The 26,594-nt window shown below is 39.0% G+C and overlaps 1 protein-coding gene across 2 annotated transcripts in view; it reads right to left on the reverse strand.

Moving 5' to 3' along the window:
* LOC146498631 (uncharacterized) overlaps positions 1-26,594 on the reverse strand; it is a 40,027-nt gene that overhangs the window by 11,756 nt on the left and 1,677 nt on the right. The window contains exon 2 of one of the 2 annotated variants that reach the window (XM_085137001.1): positions 11,480-11,990. In XM_085137001.1, the coding sequence (XP_084993127.1) occupies positions 11,480-11,765 (286 nt within the window). In that variant the 5' untranslated portion in view covers positions 11,766-11,990. The remainder of the gene's footprint in view (positions 1-11,479; positions 11,991-26,594) is intronic. The other variant, XM_085137002.1, reaches the window with a different exon arrangement.

The raw sequence follows: 26,594 nt of genomic DNA on the forward strand, positions 1-26,594 counted from the left end.
AATGGACTCACTCTGTTTTAAATCAGCAGGCTATTACAGTATGGATGGATTTGTAGTACTCAGAGAGACAAGAGCAATTTTAAATACTTTAATGACTAAAGCAACATTAGCATTCATTTTATTACATTGTTCAAAGGTAACTCTCTTGGTTGTCACGCACAATTACAATTCCTGGCAAGTACCATCTAAACGGTTCACCCTGTTCAGCAGCTAGCAGTTAACTTTGGCTATGTGTGATCTGCAGCTAGTGGACACTGGGTTTGAGCTACAGTGTATTTACAATGAACAAAAGGTTCTTGATGTGATGACAATTGAGACACTGAGGTTTAATGCTAAAATGCTCAGTAAAGCTGAAAGGAACGGACAGGCAGGCTCACAGCCCCTCCTCTCACTAGCAGCTGAACACCTGAACAGTAGTTGTGGTTCACGACGCTAAAAAATGAGGAACTTAAAGCTCCCATTTCAACAGCACTTAAATTTTAAAGAGTTATCACAAATGCTAAACTGGCTGGCACACATGTTAACCTTAGCCATTTAACTATTAGTAGTACCTGATAGCTACATTAGCTATCTGTTAAGTTACAATTAAGGTAGTGACTGGTGGCTAGCAGTAATCATTACCAGCCCTGTCCCAGTAGCAGCCCACTTTACCAACTTGATTTAAAAAATAAAAAATAGAGCCAACATAAAGTACCTTAAACCTGCATTCTATCTAAAGGCCACCAGATGGCAAAGCTGTGGTTGCAGAGTACTGGTGCTGCAGAAATTTATGGGAAAATGGCTCTTCGTTTTAACCTCTGCAAACATTTTCTTGCTGTGCTTAGTCATTTTGGGTCATATTTTTCCCCGCTGTATTGAAAATTGTAATATTGTGACAAAACTAGTGTTCAACAATAAGAAATAAATAAACATAAAGTAATCCTATTCGCCCTCGAGGTTAAAACACTATACACGAAATAATGGTAAATGGCCTGGCCTGTATTTGTATAGCGCTTTACTAGTCCCTAAGGACCCCAAAGCGCTTTACACAACCAGTCATTCACACACTGGTGATGGCAGCTACATTGTAGCCACAGCCACCCTGGGGCGCACTGACAGAGGTGAGGCTGCTCGCCCAAGGACACAACGACTGAGACTGTCCAAGCCGGGGCTCGAACCGGCAACCTTCCGATTACAAGGCGAACTCCCAACTCTTGAGCCACGATCGCCCATAATGTTAAATGTGTATTGCTGGTGCAAAAATGGTCTCTTTATGTAATTCTACAGTTCATGACCATAAATGGGTGTGGCTATTTAAAGGTACTGTTGAATATCAACTGTGGTTTGTATTTTATTTTAAGCCTGTTTTTCACCAGATATAATTAACCATTAGTTGGCTGACCAATTATTCATCCAGTTTCGAAAAATCTAAGATTTCACCAGCCAAAAGCTTCAAAATCCAATGAGGTTTATCATGGTGGCTTTATGTAGTCATTGGACAAAGTCAGAGTCATCCCATTAACTGATATCTATTTATCAGCAGTGTTTAAAGTGAACTTACTAAGCAACACATTAGGAAACAGGGTGCACTATTTAAGACTCTGAGATGTCTTTTGAGATTCTTAGCTTCTTCCCTCTGGGTTTACTGTAGAAAAGGAACAATGAAGACAGTGTAGAGCAAACAAGCATAATGTCCTCAGTGGTGCTCAGAAGCAATGAAAAGCAAAATTAATGCTGAAAAGATTGAATCTGTGTGTTGGCTGTGTTGGAGTGTACTTTTTTATCTGAGTTTAGCTGAAATGAATGCTCACGGGAGACTGACAGCAGCTTCCAAGCACAGACTTCGTGTGCTTCTGTGGTATGCTGGTGTTCAGGTATTGTGTGTTTTCCCCAGAGAGAAGACTGTATGAGCGCAGTGAGGGTATGTGTGTGTGTTAGCTCTGTGCTGTGTTTGTCCAGTCGATTGTTTCAGACCCATTCAGAAAAAAAAATCAAAGAGTTTGGCTGCCAACAGGGTACTAATACAAACTCTGCCCCCACCCCTCCCCACTCCCCAAACCAGGCAACCCCACACTGTCCAACCAAACATCCACTCGGTTGTATTCTTCTTCATCACCTCCCACACTCGTCTCTGTCATGGAAGCACTCGGAATAGTGTGTGATTAAATAAAGATTAGGTTCTCCACATTAAAGATTCAAACACACACATTCACACGCAGAGGGAACACATCCAATACACACTATCTGTACCCACAGCATGCACAAATGAAAATGCAGTGAATAAAAAATGCATGCGTGTTTTTATTAACAGCAGGTTTATAGAGCCCTTTACCCATTTTATTTCAATTTCAGCTACTTATAGAAATTCAAATTTATAATCTTACCTAAAAAAGGCAATTGTAATACTTGTCTTATGTATAAAAAAACAAGCATTTCACAGAGTCGGGGGATAGTTCAGGAAAAACATGGCCAATGTCCACAAAGCCTATCCTTGGATACACAACGCTTCCAAATAAACTTCATTTGAGTCAGGCAGATGCTAAAACTCTGAACTGATATTAATGAGAGACGGGGTATCTGGCTGACTTGCTGCATCTTGTTTGTCCTCAAGTTCCTATCTTCTTGAGCACTTCTTTTTTTGCTCCATTTGCTCCAGCTGCTCTCTTACATGGTCTGAGCTCAAACAAACATCGTGCTTCCCTGTCCTATCCATCAGTGGATCTATTTCTGTGGCACCTCGCTGATGCGCTGCATCACAGCTGATTACCTAACGCCCGCAGCTCTCTCTGCTTGTGCAGCGTATGCTCCTGTGCAAACCCTTAAAACCTCAGCTGTGAATTAGTGCATGTGTCTATGGCATATGTTTAATCCTTTTTCCTAACATGTGAAGTGGTCAGCACATTTATGAGGGATTATCTTTTGGTTTATGTTTTCCTTTATTCATTGAGTGTGCAAAAACTACAGACGTTAGCCGAAAGCTGCCAGATTTGACCAAGGATACTTTTTCCAGGTAGAGATCTGACAGTAGGACTGAATTTTGAGCATCAATAGTGTCTTTTTGAGTTTCTATTAGCCTTGGCGACAGCTCCATGAATTCAGTACATTCTGCACAAATAAAAAAGGGGAAAAAAGCAACAAAAAAAAGCACACATTTAAGCAAAAAGGCTTCATCAAATTTATATAACAGGATGATTCCCACTTTCTCCGCGTGCATGTTCCATCATGGTGCCTGTCACTTTGTTTCAAATGTGGAGAGTCAAGTAAAACTCATGCTTGCCTTTTAAAAATGTAGGAAATGGAAATACTGAGAGGATAAATTAGAATACTTATATCACAAAAGAAAATCTAAAATGACAGAGTGCAAGAGCAGTTGTTCCCCTTCTGCTTCACCCATCAAAGAAGAGAGAAGGCTCATTTCCAGCTCTAGCTTAGTGACTTTGTTGAGCTAGTTTTAAGCTGTGGGAAGGTAATAATGAAGTTGAGTCACTGCCAAACGCCATATTGGATTGACAGGCCGGGTAAAGAGGCAAGTCTTTTTTGTCTGAAGCTCACTGAGCTGGACAGCTCTGGAGTGACGATAGTGTTTGTCATTGACAGAAATACCCCTGGATCTGCGTGTGTGTGTGTGTTTATACATCATCGTGAGGACCAAAAGTAGGAGTGCTACTATACTTGTGGGGACCAACAGTCGCTTATGGGACAAAATGCCCATAGAACGAGTTTGAAGGCATTTTTCAGACTCAAATTTGGTTTTACTTTCAGGGTTACAATTACATTATGGTTAAGGGTTAGACATTCCTTTTTGATGGTTAGGGTTAGGGAAAGCATTATGTCAATTAGATGTCCTCACTAAGATATGAAAACAAGTGTGTGTGTCGTGGCTTGTACCATACTCGTCCCCAAATAAATTCCTGTCAGTCAAACTGCAGAAATCTAGAAACTGCCAACATTATCTTTGCCAAAACGCTCCTCTGTGTATCACCTTTCTTGAGTGTTTCTCGCTGAAGGGAAATTAGTGAACATTATGCGGTAACTGACACTAGAGGTTGGATTGGATGGGCAGCGCTGTCGCCCCACAGCATGTCCATTTATGGCCCATTTTGTGTGGAGCTTGCATGTTATTCCTGTGCCTGTGTGAGTTCCACTCAAAAACATGAGATTAGTGATTCTAGACTAACCACAGATGGGCTAGCTAAAGGTAGATAACCTGAGTAAAGTGTATTGAATTAAATGGCGTATAGAAAAAAATGTGCTTTGAGTGGTTAGTAAGACTAAAAACATGCAACAGTATTATACATAAGGGAAGAAGATTAAAATGGTGTGCTAATGGGAGAAACGTATGTTATTTTTAGATGTTGGAGAAAAAAAAATATTCAAGTGGACAGAAGTAACTAATGTTAAAATACACTGGACTCTATCTGCTACAGATGAGTGCATCTTTATCCGCGTGTGTCAGCGTGTCAGTAACAGGATTTCTTGCACTAGATGTAACCTGGAATAGGCAGAGGTAATAGGCTCTGCCAAGAAGGTAATCAGATTTTACGTTTACGTTTTTGGCTGACCTTTTTATTTAAAGCAACAGCAGCTTACAAGCAACACTTAAGTAGACAATGTGTCTAAAACTGAACTTTATTGTTCTTATTCGCAAAGTTGAATCGCTTTAGAGTATTTAACTTGATTAACTTCATTAAAAACACACTAAAAATATTATCTATCTATCTATCTATCTATCTATCTATCTATCTATCTATCTATCTATCTATCTATCTATCTATCTATCTACATGTTGTCTCATTCAGTCAAACAATTGTAGAATTTTTAATAAAGATTTTTTGGACAGAGATGTCTTTAGAGGGAAAATAAGCAATAGCCCAGATAGTCTAAAAAGGATTCGCTGTCAATTTTGGCTTGTTCAGATTAAATAGCCCAAAGATCTGCCAAGTAACAGATATAGGCCTAATTTACACTCTGTCGCGGTTAATAGGTTGTGTTATCATGTTAACTTTGAGGTTTACAGCTTTTCTAAAGCTGAAATAACTGCTGCTTATCATCTGCCAGTTCCTCCGCAGGAAGTCGATCTGGACATCAACATGCACCGCTGCTTCTCTCTCCAGCTCAGTCTGCTATTGACCACATATTTAAAGCTATATAAACCTGAGAAAAGTCGTACAAAACAAAGTATTTCTACCAATGATTTCTTTTTATGCTGATATCTAAGTGTGCAGTGTTCAGTTCGTTTCAACTTCCTACTTTCCAAAATTTCCAACCCTAAGGCAACTGGTTTCTAACTTTATTCAGGTCGATTGTTTCTATCTGTATGCTAATCTGAAGGGGTGTAGAGCTGCCAATGTCAGTCTACTGGTCAGTTTAACATTTAGGCTTCAAATCCTCATAAAATATTTGATGAATCTTAGGATTCATGAAGCGACCAGGAAGGTGCAGAATATGAAGCTAAAACATGCAATATGTCAGCATCAGCAAGGAAACCACATATTGCATGTTTTAGCTTCATATTCTGCACCTTCCTGGTCGCTTCATGAATCCTAATATTTTAATCTTTCATTCAGTTCCAGGTTGAATCTTGTGTAGTTTATGACTAAATGTCTCCTTTCATGCAGGGAACATTATGTACAATGTAAGTTCTGTGTGAAAGATACTGCATGGAACTTTTTGGATGTTAGGTGAAATGAAGGCTGTGAATTATAATGATCTGATTTTGATTCTGATCTGATTCGATCTGAGCCATCGATAATTTAATAGTATGAGTAAACGAATAAACATACATTATTTGAAACATTTCACAAGAAGAGAGGAAAAAGAAGAGAAATGTAAACATAGTCAGATGTAAAAGAAGAATCACTTGAGGATAACGTGATCAATAGAGATTCATTTACTTCCAGGCAGTGGTAAGGATTCCTGGATGCGCTGCATAATGAATCGCGGCTTCTATCGACTCCGTCTGAAAGCTCTGTTTTATCCGACACTCCAAGGATCTTTGAACTAAACTTTAAGACACCTGCTTCGCCAGCCTCATCGATATTAACACTGTGAATTCTGCTAACAGGACATCTCAGTTGTGTTTTCAGATACTAAATTTTGTCTTTAATAGCTTTAAATAAATAAAAGAATTGACCTTGCTTATAATAGATGCAGATTTTTTAAAGCATGTTATTACAGTAGAGTGAACTAATGTGGTTTGATCTTTGTGACATCCTGCTGGAAGCAGCCATAAGACGATGGGTGACTGTGGTCATTAGAGGATGGACACCCGGTGTGGTCTTCTGCTAATCTGCTTCAGTTTTGATAGGTTACGCATTCAGAGATGCTCTTGGTTGTTATGAGGCATTTTCACCCAGAGAACTGCCTACTTACTGGAAAATGTTTTCAACCGTTGTCTGTAAACCCTAGAGGTGGTTGTATGTCAGCAGTTTCTTGAATATTCACACCGTCTGGCTCCAGCAATCACCAATTCAAAGGCAGTAAATAAATAAAGGAGTTCCTGACATGGCTGGTTAGTTTACAGTCATGTAGTGTTGAATGGTTAAAGCTGTTAGCTGATCGTAATAGCTCAAAAGTAATTGAAAAGTGGTGGAAACAGCTGTAAATAATGCATTAAAGGCTCAATGAAACTGCTGAAAGTGATTGTTAAATGGTCCAAACCAGTTTTTCCAACCGTTTGGAGCCACAGCACATATTTCACCTTAGAAAAATCACACAGCACACCACCAAACAAAAATGTCACAAAAACCATATTCACCATTTCCCCCCACACAGCAGGCGTAGGGGAATTGGCTTAGTTTGTCCCCAGTATACCTTTTTTGCTTTCTTCTGTCCACTACTCATGCTAGGGCCTTCATTTGGGTCAGAATTTTCTCCAGGTCAGACTGACTACTACTTTCAAATATTTATCTATTGCTAATACACGCTGCATTGGCTCACATCATGTGATTTGTTCTTCCTCTCCTTCTGTTTTACTGGCAGTTGGCAACCCATTTAATTAGGGCAGGTAGTTGTACTGCCCTCCAGTGGAAGAAAATGTTGTTCTGCCCGTTACACTGATCGCTGGTTAGATAATCTTCCACAGCATACCTGATAATTCCCCATGGCACACCTATGTGCCGTGCCTCAGTGGTTGGGAAACACTTGCCTAAACAAGCTAAAAGCAATGGACACATAGATCAGTTTACTGAAAAGTAAATTGAGTTAGCTAAATGTGTTACATTTAGTTAGCCAAATGTAATGTAAAAACTGCAGAATTAGGTTAGAGAAATAGATATACAGGTAATAGATGGCTGAAATTACTTGTTAAAAGCAATGAACAAATGGTTAGCTAAATATCAAGGACTAATGGGTGATATTAGCCGAATGGCCACGTGTGATAAGTTGCAGTAACAGCAGAGGGAGATATTTCATTTCAAGCCTACATGAAATGAATTATGGGAAAGTGTTTAAACAGACTTTACATGTTAGCTGCCTAGCTGGAGTAGAAGGATGACTTTTTGACTTTTAATAAATTTTCTCCCCCTACTGGTACTGGAACTTCTGCATGCTGTCTACCACGCTTTGGAGAGGAAGTGGGTGACATCCACATGGTCACCCATATATGCTTTATCATACTAGACTTTTTTTTTTACTTTTTACTTTACTATTTGACTTTGTTCATTGCCTTTAATTTGGCTGCTGAATCAAAGTGCTCTGCATCTCCTATATTTAACTGAATTTATTTTTGTCACCTGACAGTGGCTTTATACTTACAAAGCCAAAACTAAAACACCGATAATGACTAAACATAAACACTGCATTGCTACTGTAATCTGGTCCTAAAGTAAAAAATCAAACAGCTTTAAAGTGATGGGGGTAAGTAAACAGAATCTGGAGAGCAGCTTTTATCTCTTAAAGCTAGCTGATTAGGATTTGATTTTGTCATAAACATAGCTACCACTCACATGTTGCTTTTAGGAGAGTTGACATTAATCACACGTTTAGGATTTAACATTTTTGGGCACTCTCTTGCATAAAACCTCTGGTCAAGTGAAAACCCTCCATGTGGTGCAGTGTGGCAGGCCAGCTGATTACCTGTATGTGTGTGTGTGTGCGTGTTATTAAAGCATGAAGTGCTTATTCCTGCTTGGTCAGGCAGATTGCTGCAGTTGTGAAATGAGCAACTGTGTTGTTTATTCTCTAAACCTTTAAGAAGATTGCTGTCGTTTGGGCTGAGTGCGTCCATTTCCAGTGTGTGTGTGTGCGTGAGAGAGAGAAAGTGAATTATGTGTGTATTAGCCATGTGAGCTTTGCATTTTGTCATCTGCTGTAGGCTGTTGTGTGTACACGTGAGGATATGGGCAGTGTGACTGAGAGGAGGGTGGGTGGAGGACGTAGAATAATGGTGGAAAATCAAAAAGAAGAAGACAGTGGGAAAAAGTAAAAGAAAAAATACAAATGCTTATAGAATAAAGAAGGCAAATGAGATGAGATTGAGAAAAGAAAACCAAGTGACAGATGATAAAAAAAAGCAATTAAACTGAGAAACAGAGGAGACAGGGATAGGTGAAATGGAAAGACAGAAAAGCAAAGAGAAATAGCCTAGATGGGCAGTGGGAGAGGAGGAAAAGATAAAGGCAGCTCATGCTCCAGTAGAGATGAAGTCATGCGAGTGGCGCTGCAGCTTTCTCTTCAGGCTGAGCTGCTCCAGCGTGGACATAATGAACTGTCTTTAACTGCATCACCTGCTGCCTCACACAGCACCCACTTACACTTCTGTACCGGTCCGTGAGTCATTTGGTACCGGGCCGCGAGAGTTGAGGCTCGGGTGTGAAATGTATGGTTTTCAGGGTTTTATCGGTTTTCAGCGTTATTTTGTTATTGTTTATCGTTAACTCGTTTTTCCTGGGTCTTTTCACGTGTGTTATGAATAAATCTTCTTTTCGTACCGGTACTAGTTTTATTTTGCTGTATTTAATCCGCGACACCTTAAAGGCCGGTCCCGTGAAAATATTGTCCGGGCATAACCGGTCCGTGGCGCAAAAAAGGTTGGGGACCGCTGCCATAGAGGCATACAGACAGCCAGACATGGAAACCCTCAGTTTGTACTTAAACATGCTGCAAGTGTAGCTGTCTGTCAAATCACAATCCAACTGCATCGTATATAAAATGTTGAAACTTAGTATTTTGTGTTTTTTTTCTTTTATTTAAAAAAATATTTTTGGAATACGTGCATACTATGGTTTGGTATTATCTTGCTCAAATAGGCAAGCCTTTTCCTGAAAATGGATGGCAACATATTGTCTGCTACTCAAAAACAGTTATATATATTGTTTAGCATTGATAGTGCCTTCACAGATGTGTGTTGCTCATGCTCGGTGCACTATTAGACCTCACCTCCTTTTTACCACAGAAGCTGTGGCATCCATGAGTTCCAAGTAGAATCACAGGACATGAAGCTTTTCCACTTATCTCATAAGACTGTAGTACTGTATATAAAGCTGACAGGAGACAGCAGCATTTTTTTTTTGAATGGCTTTGTTTCCTCCTTACATGACAGAGTTGTTGCTTACATTTACGGATTTGTGTTTACTGATAATATTAAAGTTGTTTCACACGAAACATTTCAGGGATCCCATGGGAGCTACCATTTTTTTTCTCTGTTTGCTTCCACGTTGCTCATATGAGCTCTGCAGTGATGTAATCCAACAGCATCTCTTGCTGTAGCCTTTTATTTCCTTCTAATGCTGTTTGAGCTTGTTTGTTTTTTTTCTCTAAATTGCTCCATAGTGTGATGGATGCCTAACAAGTTGAAAAAAATGACTGTTATACATTTTTATATTTAGGTCTGACAAGTCAAAATCACATTGTATTTCCTCTGTCACACATAGGCTTAATAAAGTCAGGTTTTTACTGCTGGTTCATTTTTCTGTCTTTTATTTGGTAAATGTGAGCGCTAACGTTAAGAGCTGCCATTTACGTGGCTAACTGGATTGCATTTAAATGACTTATATATAAATTATGTCACTCAAAACTCCTTGTGTTTTGGAAGCACCTACTAGACCCTAAAAACACAATAGTTTCAGCTTCCTGCACAAAACAAGAGGGTACTATCTGCTTATTGTACACCAGCTCATGCTAATAATCAAACTGAGCACACTGTTAGTTGCAGCAGGCCACAAAGTCCACCCCAAACAATCCGGGCAGATCCGCCAATCTTAATGTCAGCCCACAACTGCTAATGGCTCAGCTGGTACACTACCACGCATCCAATTAACAAATCTCATAGTGGCTGTGGTAATCCTCTGAGACTTAAGCCATCATAGCTGTTAACCCTAACCCGTTCTACGTTTTGGAGAAAGCAATAACAGACTTTCATTGAAAGAAACAGTAGTTTTTGATGTATGTGACAATGATTATTTTCTTAACTGGGGAGAACAACTTATCCTGATTGGTCAGAGTTACACTGATGATAATTTAGACATGAGAGGTTTAGTCTGTTTTATCCTGCCAACATTTGCTGCAAATCTGCAAGCTGCATCTTTCACAGCTTATGTATTGTTTATCTGACTTATTGTCAGATCTCTTGTGACTGAAGCCTGCTCTGTTCTGTACGGGGGTCTTGCTCCTTTTCTTCTTACTGCCACATACACGTGTGTCCTTGCATGCACTTGTGCTGCCAAATGTTCACACAATTACCAAACTGCAAGCTTACTTAACTGCAAACAGAAGGATTTACTATAAATCAAAAGTAAAGGCAGGCCTTCATAAACAGTCCAGATGACTGAGAGGCACACTCTTCCACTATAACAGCCAGAGTGATAACATGCCTGTTCTATTTTGTTTTGGTTTCTTACATCTTTCTTGTGAGTGAACTGAAAGGCAAAGTGGAAGCTTTCAGAGCAAGTAAGTTGCCTCTTTTTTCAAACCAGCTTTAAGCAAAGGATAAAACACTGCATAAAACACAAGCCCACTGGACTTTTAGGTACTTTCAAAGACACTTTTGTAGATAAAATGCAGTGTCGCTTAAATAAAATTATCTCTGAGAATTTTTGTTGTTGTTGTGGTTTTTGTGCTTAGGTTGAGTTCAGGTAAGGAACCAGATAAAACCATAGTGAGGTTGACTGGAGAGGAGGTAGATATGCAAAAATCTTTTTGTAGTGTTTTTGTAAATACCCCATTTTTTTTATGCATACTGTGTTATGTTGTTATTGTGGTCCTTTTTTCACAGTTTTTGCAATTTTCCTGGATTATGCGTAAAGGGTTAGACTTAAAAAAAAAAAAGACTAAATTGACTCATATTTTTAATACACTGTTTGTTGTTGCTGCTTGTCTTATTTGTATGAATGTTGTATTCAGTGTGGGATTTCAGTCTTTCCATAGATTCAGCTTTGGCACTCGGTCATGCTCCTCGAAATGTTTTGCTAATAAGCAAAAATGACCATTTTGTGCCCCTCATGCACACTGAAATATTGAAGCAGTGAAAACAGTAAAAGTAAAAGTAAGGCATTAGACCAACCTGTATAATTGCTGGTGACACCCTGGGTCTGCATATCTGTCAGAGCCTCTGTCTGTGCTTCTGTCTGTGCTTCTGTTGGTGTCTGGGCTTCAGTCTGCAGGTCTGGCTGGAGCTGTATTATTGTGCCGGTCAAGTCCTCTGGCAGCAACGTGGCAGCAGTGCTCCGCGAGTCCACAGGGCTCAGTGTGGAGCCTCCAGCAGGGACCAGAGCACAGAGCAGGGGGCACAGCAGCATGAAGAGGTGGGTGCTGGCACTTTTACCGGTGGCTGCCACTTTTAGAGACATGGGTTCAGCTACTGAAGAAGAGCTATGGGAGAGGAAGAGAATTCAGAGCCTCATGGTAAGTCTCAAAACGTGGAGGAAAGATCCTGTAGAGGAAAGTTTTCTTCTTTCTTTCCTTTTTTCTCTGTCTTGCTTTCTTCAGTCTTCTCCTCTCCTCTCTTCTTTTCCTTACTCCCTTGGTGAAGAGAGGTAAACTCCCTCTGTGTGTCCTCTCATGATGCTGCTGCTCTGCATAGAGGCATGAGACAGAAGAAAGGATCGCGTGTATATAAGTGTGTTCGTGTATGCGTGTGTAGTAGATCCAGCTGTAATCTGCCTGCTCTCTGCTCACTTGCTGCTGTTTTCTCTCCAGCCTGCTCTTCGCCGTCCCTCGGCTTACTTGCTTGTGCTCTCACTTGGGCCGCTGCTCTCTCTCTCTCTCTCTCTCTCTCTCTCTCTCTCTCCTTGATCTCCAGCTGGGCTGACTGAGCTCTTGCATAACAGTAACTCACTCGCTGAGCCGTGCTGAGCTGTAACTCATGCACCCTTAAGTCCTGATATTCCTGGTTGCTGCTCTTTCCCTCTCTGCCCCTCTCACCCTCTTGCAGGTTGCATGCATGGAGCATTGAATATTGGTGTTTACATTAAACGATTCAGACTGATGATTATTCGCTATTCGATGACAGCCAGCTAAGAGATCGCAAGCTGGAGATTAGACTACACCATGCTAAGAGAAGTTAAAGCTTCCAGAGCTTTTGGCAGAAAAACAGAATGGAAAGACTGGAACTTTTATCCCATACAGTATGTGGTTAGAAAGTCTGACTGCATAAAACACAAGGTCCTGCAACAAACTCAAACATATCGACTACATAGGCAGTGAAACACACCAAGTGGCACAGAGAACAAATACTTGATTTAGCTCATGGCCCAACATAGAATGGGTGACACCTCAGGTCAAGTCTACCAGTATCTCTGCACAGCAGGTGTTAGTAGACTACTTGACTGACTACGGGACAGATTTACCAACACGTTACACCGATGGTGTTTGGTGTAAAAAATACTGTGGGTATTTACAAAAGAGAATGAAGTGACAGCACAAAATTGCAGGGAGGAGAATATTTAAATGAAGCCCGCAAAAAGATTTACTAATGTTTGCGACACGCAGTTTGGTGCTGATTGCACCAATCTTTACCACCGAAAAAAAGCAATTCTTATTTTTTGCACTTGATGTTGAAATGAACTGATTGCACCTGTGTTTGGAAAAGAGCACAACTTTTGTAAATCCCCTGTAAAACTAAGCAAGCCTATAAGTACTATTTGGTGATTGTGCTAACACACTATTTTGCTGCAATTTTATGCAATTTCTTTGCTTGGTGAATCTGCCGCATTGGCAATTTTAACTTTAGCCACCTTTTCTTCTTACCTTGTCCTTCAATAATATTAATCCTGGGTTCACTGGACCCACTGTTAGATTTATTAGTGCCTATAGAAACTGGGAGACGGAAAAACTAGGGGTTATAGAACCACAAAGTCTGCTTAGGGAGGAGGTTGGGGTGGATGTATGGGCTGACAAAACATCTTAAACACAGGAGAACTGAGTTTGTTTTCTGTTTCAAATTTTCTCTTTGCACTTTGAATTTAACTGTGTTTCTTTTTTCCCATTGTTGTGATTCTGACAGTTTCATCACCTTAAAACAGTTTTAAGAGACAGATGGTCAAATCAGAAGGTGAGATTAGCTATACAAAGATTTGAAGTGAGGTCCAGCTTTTTGTTAAGACAGCACTGGTCTCATAATGTCAATTCAGATTAAATAGGGCTCCTGACAGGAAGGGGAGTTGCTATGGTTAGCTGGCTTATGCTGGAGAGAGACACACACGAATGTGTCAGCAAACCTACAGCAGAAAAGGGAGAGATGAGTAGATCTAAGAATGCACAACTTCTAAATTTTGCACCTTCATGTCAAACAGCAAGTCTAGCAGGCTGATTTGCACCCTATTTGATGGATTTTATTCAAAATATTAAAGAGACATTTTATCACAGGTTTGTAGCCTTGCAAGATAAGATAAGCCTTTTCTTGTGTTCACTGAAGTCAGGAACTCAGCCCAGCATCCAGCCGTGAAAACTGTCTGTCAATCCAAAAATAGTAGCCCTAGATTACCCCGTGAGGCAGATTTGAAGCTTTGGTGACAACAGTGTAAGAAATTATCTAGCATGCACTGTGTCTTGCTATCTTCAAGCAAAGTTTGAGAAAGTACACACTTGTTTGGCATGATGTCCCAGGTCAGCCTGTGACTATCTTACAATATGTCACCGTTTCCCAATAACTCTCCAGTTGTTGACTCTTTCACAGAAATGAACAGTGAGCATCAGGCATGTTCAAATCACAACAAGGTGGATGTGCTTTGGTGACACAGTGCACAAGGCTTTATTTCAATAAGACACTGAAGCCTGTGAGGTGAGTTTGATGCCTTAGTCCAAAACTGAGTTTCCCTGCTCATTAATTTATCATCACTGTTTCTGATTATCTTTTTTGCTGCATTCATGTGATCAAAAACGTGACTTCAGTACCTGACTGCCTTCTCTGACGTCACTAAATGTGTGCACTATCGTCCATTTGTGTTTAACTGTGTGTGTGTGTGTGCATGCATCTTCATGTGGGACAGCGTATGTCACAGGTGTAACATGATGACCCTGATAGCTTTTGTTGATAGCTCTCAAGTCAGAAAGTCCATGCAAAGATATGAATTATTGATGCAGCTGGGACCAAAATAGGAGAATGAGACAGAGAGAGAACAGGATGTGTAGCGCAAGGAAAGGAGGTAGAGTCTGAGAGGATCAAAAAGCAAGAGAGGAGCGGACAGAGTGAGCGATGACATGAGAGCAAGGAGGAAAGCAGTGGGAGAGAGAAAGACGGCAAGAGATTGAAAAAGAAAGAACGATGGAGTGATCTGGCCCTTTTAGCCTGCGAAAACTGCCATCTATCAAATGTTCGGCCAGTAAATGGGGGCTCACTAGGCTCCGCTGCTGCAAACTACATTATTTACAGCTACAGCTTTGCCAAAATGGACACAGGGATGGCTTCAAAGGACTGATCCAAGGTTTTATTTTAAGCCATCAAATTATAGCTGAACAAGACCAGGTTTTTATGGGAAAAGTGCTGCTGGTATAAATCACAAAATGTGGCTAGAACAGAGAAAAGGTGGCTTCAGGTTTGAGCTTTAACCTCTAATGCAAGTGTGAAGTAAAATGTTGGCAGAAAACTCAAACACAGTGGATGTTTAAATTCTTCTCAATAGGAGCATGTTATATCATATGTGATATGTGAATTTCTACTTTAAAAGTGTAGTCAGCAATATACTTTTGATTTGACATTTTTGTTATCTTCTTCATGTAACCCACCAAGGGATGGCAGAGTTAGCTTTAAGCTAACTCTGGTACAATGCATCCAATGGGGGCATTTGTGTTAATAATGTACATGGTCTCTTTTCAAATAAATGTCAATAAAAGCAAAAACAAATACTTTATGTGTAACATTAAAGAGGTTTTTCATAGGAAGGGACACTGAGCTCTCATTGTAGTTTCCCCTTAGCTATAAGGAGCGCCTTAAGCCCCTTTTCCAATAGTAGCTACTCGGATCGACTGGTTTTCCATTACAATTGAGTACCTCCTAATGTGCATGGTCATTGTCATAGAAACGTCCTAGCATCCCACGACGTAATTAATGAACGATACAACAAAAGTGGACTTTGTGGCAAAGATATACCAGGCGGTTTTGATTTTCCTGAATGAGATGCTCTCACAACTCATCGAGTGAAACTACTGACCAGCCAATCTGTGGCATGCAGTCTGAGAACGTCACATGTTAGTACCTGCTAGGAACTCTGGCTGAGCAGGTACTATTTTAGTACCTGGTACTGTCATCTAGGGAAGAAGGATTTTTCTTTCCTAGTTGTTGCATGCTTTGTTGTGTTTGATGATAAGAGTATTTTTCTTTTTTTGCATGCTTTTACTGTATTTATTGGGACTTCTTCTGGAGAGACTCCTCCCCCCTGCTTTCCCTAACTAATTAGATACACCTGGAGGGCATAGAGGACGGCAATCAATCAGGCCTCCCTTGTTGGCAGCTGGAGGCCAATAAAAGGGTCTGGCAGGTCGGAAAAGGGAAACACAGCCGGACGCAGCCAAAGGCAGTGAGAGCTGTGGAGTGGCAATTGGCGGCAGGGCGCGGCAGCAGGAGAAGAGAGAGGGTCCAGTTGATGGCAGCTAAACACTAAAGGCACGGAGCAGTGGCGGGCGGAGTTTGGAGCTTTGCCCTCGTGGGTGGAAGCTGGTGCGGATTGGCGAGGAGATGACGGAGGACGCTGTCAGCCTGGCTCCCACTGGTGGACTCGGCAGACCCTTAACGGCCAAGAAGTGTGGCAGAGCCTGATTGGGACCCTTGGGACTTTAGCTCACTGACTGAGGACCATTTGGACTTTTATTGTGCTGAGTTTTATGTTTAAAAAAAATTATCTTCCCTGGTCAGGGTATTTTTATGCTGTAAATAAAGTGTATTTATTTTTATTTAACTATTTTAACCGGGTTTTTTGTCTTTCTGCTTCTGTGATCATCCCTTGCTGCTCGTCCCTTCTAGTATACACTCATGACAGTACCAGGTACTATGACCTAATAAACCCTGAAAACCGTGGCAAACGATGGGGAGTGGATTAAAGTAGGTAATAATGGAAAAGGGGCTGTTGTGGTATTTAGACACACAGCTCATTTTTATTTACCGAATTTTGAGGCTTGAAAAGCTCTTGGGAGCCCACTATATACCACATGCTCAGCAACGAACAAAAATTAACTGCTAGCTGGAAAACCCTTAAGTTTTACAAGTTATGAACATAGACAATAAAAAAAACTGATGGATTCACCCACTGATCCTAGGTTGTATATTTTGAAGCTTCAACATTAGCGTTTGGGCCACCACCGTGTTGGACTTATGGACTGAGAAGTTCCTTTGTCTGGATGCTAGCTAGCCTCTGCTAGCTTGCAAGATGCATTGATAAACTGCACAGGTGCAATGAGGATATGTTGGCTAATTAGTGTTAAGTAACAGGCTAATAAAATACTTGAAAAACATCCAGTCTTTAGCTCATCATAAAATTACATAAATAAAACTCATATGAGCAAAACTGCATAGCATGCCAGCTCATTATTTATTTAACAAAAAAGAAGACAAAATGCAGTGAAGCAGTATGTAAACCCTTCCAAACAAGTGTGGTTTGTTTAAAAAGTTCACACTCAGGTTTCTACTCTCACTGACTTAAGCACAGTTTGATCAGATTATGTATAATGTGCTCCTTGCTGTGTTTTTTGAACATCTATAAATAATTACCACATTAATGCTTAACAAATTCAATAATAAGTGCAATGAGAAAGTATTTTTCAGTACTCTGCATTCCCTCCCCTGATTTCTTATTTTGCTCACAGTTAAATGCTTCAGAACATCAAACATGTTCTAATATAAGTGACTCATAACCCAAACAAATACAATGTGCAGTTTTTAAATGATTATCTAATTTATGTCGGGAAACAAGCATAAACCTGCCAGGCCCTAAGTGAAAAAAATACTTGCTGCCATGTTAAATCACAACTTAACTGTGATTAACCACAGCTTGAGTAAAAGGAGTCCAATTGTACTAGCCACACCCAAACCTAATAATCACCAGACTGTCCAATCAATCAATCAATCAATCAATCAATCAATCAATCAATCAATCAATCAATCAATCAATCAATCAATCAATCAATCAATCAATCAATCAACCAATCAATCAATCACTTGTTTGATTATTTTAGTCTAATATTAAAATGTGTTTGACGATCTGAAACAAGTGTGGCAAATATACAAAAAACTAAGAAATCAGGAAGGGGGGCAAATACTTTTTCACAGCACTGTATATCTCATGCCAACAGCCTGAACAGACTATCAGCATTTACTCAGCATGTTACACTGTGAGTGAGGAGGTTGGATGTTGAATGCAATCAGCTGGATTGCTTTAAAAAGAGGAGAAAAGCACAAAGAGGAAACTGAAAGTCAGCTGCATTAAGAAGCGACAGACATGGATAGCAAGGGGAGGTGACAGATGTTCCTGACATGTTCACACTTTTAAGCCAAACATGTTTATTGACATGTCTTCTTTCAGCAGTATAGTAAGATTCAGTGACACCTTTGATACGGTTGAATAAAATCACTACTATTCGCCTACTGACTAAGACAATAATCAGTTTAGGATTTTCGATGACAAAGTTTAATGTGCCTTCATACAAATATAATAATGTCAAAAATAATCCAGCGTCAGTAACTATTTAACACTCCAACACAGTGGCTGGAGGTATTGCAAGTTAACACTGTTTGCCATCTGCCATAAAACAAAGAGTAGGGCACTGTTACTACCCAGCTGGCCAGCTCTTTCTCATTCCCAGGGCGTCAAATGCTGGTGTTTTGTCAAAGCTGTGTCTCATGACACAAGGTGTCCCTTGGCATCACCTGGCTATGTCTCAGTAGTGAGAGCAGTAAATTGGAGCAGAGTCCTCAGTAGGATCTTGCTGCTACGTTGTCACATATAGAAGATTACAAAAAAACAACTTGGCATTTTTAAACATGCACAGTTATACTATTATAATCAAACAACAATCTAAGGAAGTAGTTCCTTGCATTAAAATCTTACCAATGTGTGAGTTAAAATGAATGGAAAAACTTAATGTTTGGCTTGATAAAAAACATGCAAAAAACACAAGGCTTCCAAAAGAACCACACTTTACTGGCTGACTTTACTCTGCTGCCACCCTATCACCAACTGTGAACTATATCACACCTCAAAAGAGGAAGATAATCTGCTATGATCTAATATTGGTACTGATGCACTGAAAGCACTGATGCAAAAGGACAGTTTGTGTATATAAGTTGCAACACCAAGGGCATTTGACAGAACAGCAGTGTTTGACTCTGATTTAGTACATAATAACTAATTTTGTGATCACAGTTTTTATTTAAATGAAAATGAAAATGAAAAACAAACAAACCAAAAAGTAGCTATATAAACAAAGCAGCATACTAATTTTAAAGCATTCATCCTCCTTGCACTGGCTGTTTTTCTTAAAAAGCTAGGATACTAACACCAGATTTCCCAGTTTTTGCGAACATCAGTCTTAAGTTTTGATGTCTGGGAGAGCGTGGAACATCACAACATAAAAAACTCCAGCTTATCAACCAGAGAGAGAAGCCTCATTTTGCTCTGATGAATAATAAAGCTGCCTGCATGTACAGTGTGGTTAGTATGAGGAATATTAAACAAATCAGAAGTCTGTCTGTGTGTGTGTACACTGAGGCGGAGACAATCTGCAGCACAGTCACTATCAGCCTAATCCCTAATGCGACATCTTAGAGCCCATTAAATACTGTTATATAATAGAGAAACAGAGCACTCACGTTTTCGTGTTTCCCTGTGTGTTTTCATTTCTGTCTGTCTGTAGCTGTTATGTTCAAGCAGTTGTATACATTCTTATGTATTCTGTCACTGTATCACATGGATATATATTTATAAAAACATCAGCGTCTGATAGTTTATATTTTATTTTGAATTTAAAAATCAAATAGCTTTATGTGGGAATGTTATGACATCATCCTGAGAGCCACCCAATTTTGCAGCTTTCTCCCACAGTGCAGAGTATTTTTGCTCATTGTTTTGGTTTTATGGCCACACATTAAAATAGATTTCGAACCAAAAGTAACAGTTAGATTTGGACTTGACTCTTTCTGTTTAATAAAGGACTTAGTGGTTAGTGCTAAAGTGCTAAGTGCTAAAAAATGAAGCTAAAGTTCTTCAAATGTAGGATTCTCCAAAAGCAGGTTAAAAAGCAGAAAAAAAGGTTTTTAAGGGTGGCTATAGCTAATGTCTCTGTTCATGACAACAGTACAGGAGGTGAATTACTATATAGTGTTGAAATTGAATTAGCACCTAAGGTTTAAATTATTAATGCCTGCTTTTAACGTCAGGGGTGCTTACACAGAACTACAGGGTGGGCCATTTATATGGATACACCGTAATAACATGGGGATGGTTGGTGATATTAAAGTCTTGTTTGTGGCACATTAGTATATGTGAGGGGGCAAACTCCTCAAGATGGGTGGTGACCATGGTGGCCATTTAGAAGTCGGCCATCTTGGAGACAACTTTTGTTTTTTCAATAGGAAGAGGGCCATGTGACACATCAAACTTATTGGTAATGTCACAAGAAAAACAATGGTGTGCTTGGTTTCAACGTAACTTTATTCTTTCATGAGTTATTTACAAGTTTCTGACCACTTATAAAATGTGTTATATGTGCTGCCCATTGTGTTGGATTGTCAATGCAACCCTCTTCTCCCACTCTTCACACACCGATAGCAGGAGAGGAAGCTGACCTTCCTGACAGACACTGTTTACACACTATATTTGACCTTATACTATCATTTAGGTTTTCCTGCAGTTATGTCATTTTGTTGTGACTGTTTTTCCTCCATTTTCATTGAAACCAGACCGACCAATCAGCTTTTTTCATTTTCTGTTTTCATTTCAAAAAATGAAATCCAGGTACAAATTTGATGTAGGGATATAAAAGCAGGCACTATTTTCTCAAAGTTTAGCTGCTATCAGCTCCTATACTGAACATTTTTTTCAGCTGACCTCAAGAAGCCAAAATCCTCCTTTGCAGCACTGAAAGTTTTGTATATTGGCCAGCATGCTTATGTGCTTTCACCAATGTTATGGGAAAGTGAAGCTGGGGTGCCTTGAATAGAAAACAGAGGGTCTTTGTTTGCTATATTCGACTACTGTTTTCTCAATCCATGCTAGTTTCCTTCTGACTTCTCTCCCTCATTTCTTGTCTTCATATTTTTTTGTGTGAGTTATTCCCTCTCTTTTCCTTACTTCCTGTTTTATTTTGACAGGTAATTTGCTCACACATCTTATTGTGTTTTACTTCCTGCATGTGTGTTTTGTTTTCTGTTGTTGCTCCTTTATGATTCACCGCCTGCCTTCTTTTTGTTTTCCTATTCAATAGTTCCCTATTAGTTCCCTGTCTGTTTATGGTCCCGTCTCCCTGTCTGATGTCTGCTTGCATTCCTGTCCTCTGTGCTCTTCAGTTCCTTATGTTTAACATTTTTTTAGACATCACTTCTCTAAAGTATTACTCAGTGCCTTTTCTTTGACATTAAATCTTATTGAAGATGAAAAAAAGTCTTATTGCTCAGACTGCCTGACTCGTCTTTTATTTGGTTCCTAGCCTAGACAGATTGTAAACACTCTTGCAGTAAGATTAGGAGTCAGGTGTCGCCAACTGTTGCAAGATTGTGGATCTATGTCACCAAAGGCTTCGTTCATATTTTATACTGATTTTGTTATGATTAAGAATGATATTGCATATATATATATATATATATATATATATATATATATATATATATATTGCTCTAGACCTGTCTGCTTCCAATGAAGCTGCCTCATTACTTTCAGTCTATCAGCACTGCATATAACGCAGACACAACATCATCATACCCAGCGATAAACAGCTTACAGGGTCTTACTGCAGCACAGTGGGAAACTGTAGATTAAAAAAAGATCTGCCCTGATTGGATTCATCTTTCTACGGCATTAATGATGTGTTTCTTTTTTTAGTTTCTTTTTTTTTTTGTGATGAGAACCAGTTGTATCTTGAAGCATCTGTTCCTGCTGAGACAAACCACATTTGACCCCAGAGGAAGGAGGCAGCCAAACGTGACAGAGGGGATTTGGAGGGCAAAGCTGCTGGTTCAAATCATAGACTGTTCAAAAACTGTGGCCCAGCTGGGGAATAAGTTCCCACAAGAGGTTCCTTGAGCGGTTGAATACTGCTTCAATACTGAAGTATTGTCGTGTGTGACACAAGATTGGGTTTATTTGTTTGGACTAAACAGAAGTGCTTTTAGTTTTATTTGTTATTTTTTTATTAATATTTAATGGGGGAAAAATGTACTGCCCACACTGGTTGATTGACTTGTTGAGAGCTGGAGTGTAGCCTGAAAATTCTGCTTTGCCATCACTGAGGTAGCTGTGACACATGAGATGAGGCGTTATTGATCTCTGTGGGCGAAACTGCACCATCACAGCATCTGAAGACCAAAGGAGTGTAAAATAGAAAGGAAAGACAAACATGATACACGAGGGAGGAGAAAACACGGAGATTAAATGTAATGTAATGATTAAAATGTAAACTGTAATCAGAAGTTAAAAGTTAATACTTCCACTTTGATTCTTCTCTGGTTTCCACACCTGGACACTGAACTTAGTTCTCAGGATTGGAACACTTAACCACTTCCTAATCTGTAGGATGAGGATTTAAGGGAAGATCTGAGCTTTGGGTGACTCCCCACAGCGTTGATGTTAATTTGGGCAGGAAGTAACAGTGGCAGATTAAAAATAAGCAATCAGATAAACATGTGAACCTGCAGTGACACGCCGAGCGGCTGGGGGACTTTGGGAGTCCTGTAGAGTGTCTGAACTCCTGTCTGATCTACACCGCGGGACCTGGCTGCAGTAAGAGTCCAGTAATAACTGGTGCAAAAAGTGATTAGACTCTGCTGTTTTAAGAAGAGTTAATGAGAGTGAGGCATTTTAATTTATAAAAAATGAATAGGAGCACAATTTGATATAAATGTCTTTAAAAATATGTTTATAGTTTTAAAAGAATTGAGTGAAAACTACAAACTATTTCGTGTGAACTGAGGTGGATTTGGCTCTCAGTTTGGATTATCATAATATAATATCAACTGTTTCTAATAATAAATTAATTAAAATGCTCAGCCTTAATCTAGATTCCATTTCTGTTTACCTTTTATTTTACAGTGGATGTGTATCTATAAGAGTGCCATCTATAAAACAAACTTGGGGAGGTATACAGCACCATCTATAGCTATCAGAGGTTAATGCAGTTCAACGGTGGAAATCAGAGAGCACAAAGCAACGATTGGCAAAGAATTGAAACCTATATTTTGCTGAAAACAGTACAAACACAACGTTTTAAATGTAGAACTTTTTTACATTTTTTTAAGTGTATATAATTTACTTTTAAAGCTGATGCCTCCCTCATTAAACATTGGACACAGGTGTGTCACTTAAACACTACCTCTATGCTTGTTAGAGATTATAAAGCAGTGTTTTTCTACTTCTTCTTCAGTGCTATACAAAAGTCTTGAGCTACCCCTAATTTCTTGATATCCTCCAGGCTTTTTTGTAATGTTTAAAGTGCTCTTGAGCTATAGTTTTCCAGTTTTCTGAACTTTTAAAAGATTTTCTTTGGAGTTTCTTTCAGACCAGTCCTTGTATCTGACCATTATCATAAGAATTTTTTTTATTCTTGTTAAGCCACTAAACACCAAAACATTCAAGCATGCAAGCAACAGAGAACCAATTTTAAATGATATCTTTGGGCTGCTTGTTACTCGTAGCCTATCACAGAAATCAACTTGTTCTCATATCTTTAGCAAAATCTATGAAAAATGCCAAAGATGACAGTTTCACTGCCATAAAATAGTATTTTTACACCAAAAACGTTAATCACAAAGCACTACTGACATGTTTCAGCATGTTGTGCAGCGTGTCCTTGAAGATATCTGAGGAAACTGGACAAATGGATGACAAAGGATGAAGTGCCAGACCAAAAAACAAATATCTACAGCAGGTGAACAGTATTTGACCACACCTTTGTGTTTCAAGGGAAGGATATCTCCGCGCTTCCTGCCCATTGATCCTGCGATAACCTCACCTTTTGTTAATCTTCTCATTCCCTCGCTACTACTTAAGATATTCTACATGCTGGAGTCTTGTGTGTTGCATTTGTGTTTGATAAAATGTCTTGCTTTAAGTGGCTTATTAGTTAAGGACTAGTGTAGCACCTGACCTTTTTTTAAAAACCACAAATCTGTGCTGATGCCGAATGTGTAGAATGTCTTTGACATCAAAAGGACATCTGGGTGGAAACCTGTGTTCATGTAATCTTCACTTCTGTAATCTTCACTTCATCCTAAAATGAGCTCAGGCCCAGAGAAGGCAGCATTGTTTCTGGATCTTGTGTACATATGGTAAATGGCCTGTATTTGTATAGCGCTTTTACTAGTCCCGCCTAGGGACCCCAAAGCGCTTTACACACCCAGTCATCCACCCATTCATTCACACACTGGTGGAGGCAAGCTACAGTTGTAGCCACAGCTGCCCTGGGGCAGACTGACAGAAGCGAGGCTGCCATATCGCGCCATAGGCCCTTCTGGCCAACACCAGTAGGCGGCAGGTGAAGTGTCTTGCCCAAGGACACAACGACCGAGACTGTCCGAGCCGGGGCTCGAACCGGCAACCTTCCAAGGTTCCTTACAAGGCGAACTCCCAACTCTTGAGCCAAGGTCGCATATGTATATTTTCTTTGCATGCTACAATTTTCTCTTGCACTGAAGAGTGTACAGAGATTTCTGTGGATTCCCTGAACCCTTCTCCTTCACCGTTACTTCTGAAACCCAGTCATGTTACTAATTAAACAAATTAGCGGTGAGATGGTCCACCAGTTGGTTTTTCAGCATAGAAGAAGTTTTCCAGTTTTTTTTAAATTGCCCCTGGCTTTTTTTAATGAATTCAAATTCAACCAATGCTATTTTAATTAGACATACTCTAATTATTTATCTGCCATTATTTATTTTTTAAACATTCTATTATTTTATCATAAATACATAGAAACACAACATTTAACCTGTAGTCAACACAGTTCTGTACTGATCATGCCTCGAACTAATGATTGAAAACAAACTAATGAGCAGCCTTCAGCACCACAGAAGGGTGGACAGCTCCCTCTCTCTGGATAAGCCAACAGCTCCGCATTAAAACTTTATTATATTTAATAAGTAAAGTGATATAAACATGCAGCAGATGTGAACAACTGAGAGGTCTCAGAGTACACAAAGCCTGTTGATGTGCAACTGTTTACTGCTATGCTGCTGTTTACTATCATATTTTCTGTTGAATGATTTGTTATGAGGATAACTTTAATTTAATTTTTCATATGAAAGAAACTATACCCTGGTGGGGATTGCTAATTTCTTGTTTTTGATTTATGTATGTTTTGTTTTGTTTTGCTTTACTTTTGTTTCATATGTTGTTTGTTTTAATTTAAGAAAATTTATGAATGAGAGGTAAAACGTGAGGGGGTAGGGACAAATAAGTAAATACTTCTACCTACTCCTTTTCAAACAAATAATGGAATAATATATTGTAATGATTGTGAAGGCTCATGTTTGAAATGTTTGAAATAAAAATGAACTGAACTGAACTGAACTGAACTAAATTCAAATCTATTTTATTTATTTTTATTTATATATTTTATTTATATTTATATTATAGGATAGTCTGATCATAAAGAATTATAATAGTGTGACCTAGAAGTAATCACTCTGAGTGATCAGCATCACTCTGAGACAGGATGTTTCTAATTTTAGAGATATTGTGTCAATGCAAGTAAGCAGTCTTACATATTTGTTTAATATGTGCATTGAAGGACATGTCCTGGTCAAAAATGACTCCAAGGTTCCTCAGTGTTACTGGAGGCCAAGGTAATGCCACCCAGAACTGGAATCTGGTTAGATACCATATTTCTAACATTTTCAGGGCCAAATACCCTTACCTCAGTTTTATCTGAATTTAGAAGCAGGAAATTAGAGGCCATCCAGGTCTTTATGTCTTTGAGACATTCCTGCATTTTAAATAATTGGTGTGTGTTATCTGACTTCATGGATAGCTAGAGTTTGGTATCATCAACATACCCATGAAAATGTATGCTATGCCTCTGAATGATACTGCCAAAGGTAAGCATGTATAATGTAAACAGAACTGGTTCTAACATGGAGCCCTGTGGAACTACATAATGAACCTTTTTGTGTGAAGAAGACTCCGGCTTACATGAATAAATTGGATTCTATTAGAAAGATGTGATTGAAACAACTGCAGGGCAGAACTTTCAATATCGACAGCATGTTCTAGACTCTACAATAATATATATATATATATATATATATATATATATATATATATATATATATATATATATATATATATATATATCATGGGGGGTCATATGATTGTTGGGTTTTTCTCTGTATCTATGAAGCGCCTTGAGGCGACTTTTGTTGTGATTTGGCGCTATATAAATAAAATTGAATTGAATTGAATATATATATATGTATATATATATGACAATATATTGTCATATATGACATATATGACAATAAATCACAGATGTGAACTGTTTGGTGTAAGCAATGGAGATGGATCCACAAAGACAATTTCTGTTGTTTTAAGATCATATTCCTAACAATAGGATGATTTCAATAAAATCACAACATTTTCTAACGCTATTAATAACCATCAGCACCCTTAATAAAAGCGTCAGTCTTAGAAAAATACTAAAGGACTGAAAATGGATGGAAAACTGCCATGTTGGGATTAAACATATTCACTGAGAAAAAGCTTTTGTTCTCTGTAGCGTTACTAAAACAGAGATTTAAAAATCCTTTCTGTTAAAAGAGAAAAATTATTTGGAAACCCTTAGTACTAAATTCTTAACATTCATAGAAATATTGTTTTTACTGTTGCAAAGAACTAAAAAAATTAAACTGTTATTATCTATCTATAATAGAAGTTATTTTATGAATTACGTTTCATTATTTCTTCATATATTAGAAGATACAATAACAGTTACCTTTTGATAACTGTTTAAAGATAAAGGTTGTATTAATCCCAATAGAGTCAAAG

This window comes from Neolamprologus multifasciatus, chromosome 17 (genome assembly GCF_963576455.1).
Source record: "Neolamprologus multifasciatus chromosome 17, fNeoMul1.2, whole genome shotgun sequence".
In the NCBI taxonomy this organism is placed as follows: domain Eukaryota; kingdom Metazoa; phylum Chordata; class Actinopteri; order Cichliformes; family Cichlidae; genus Neolamprologus; species Neolamprologus multifasciatus.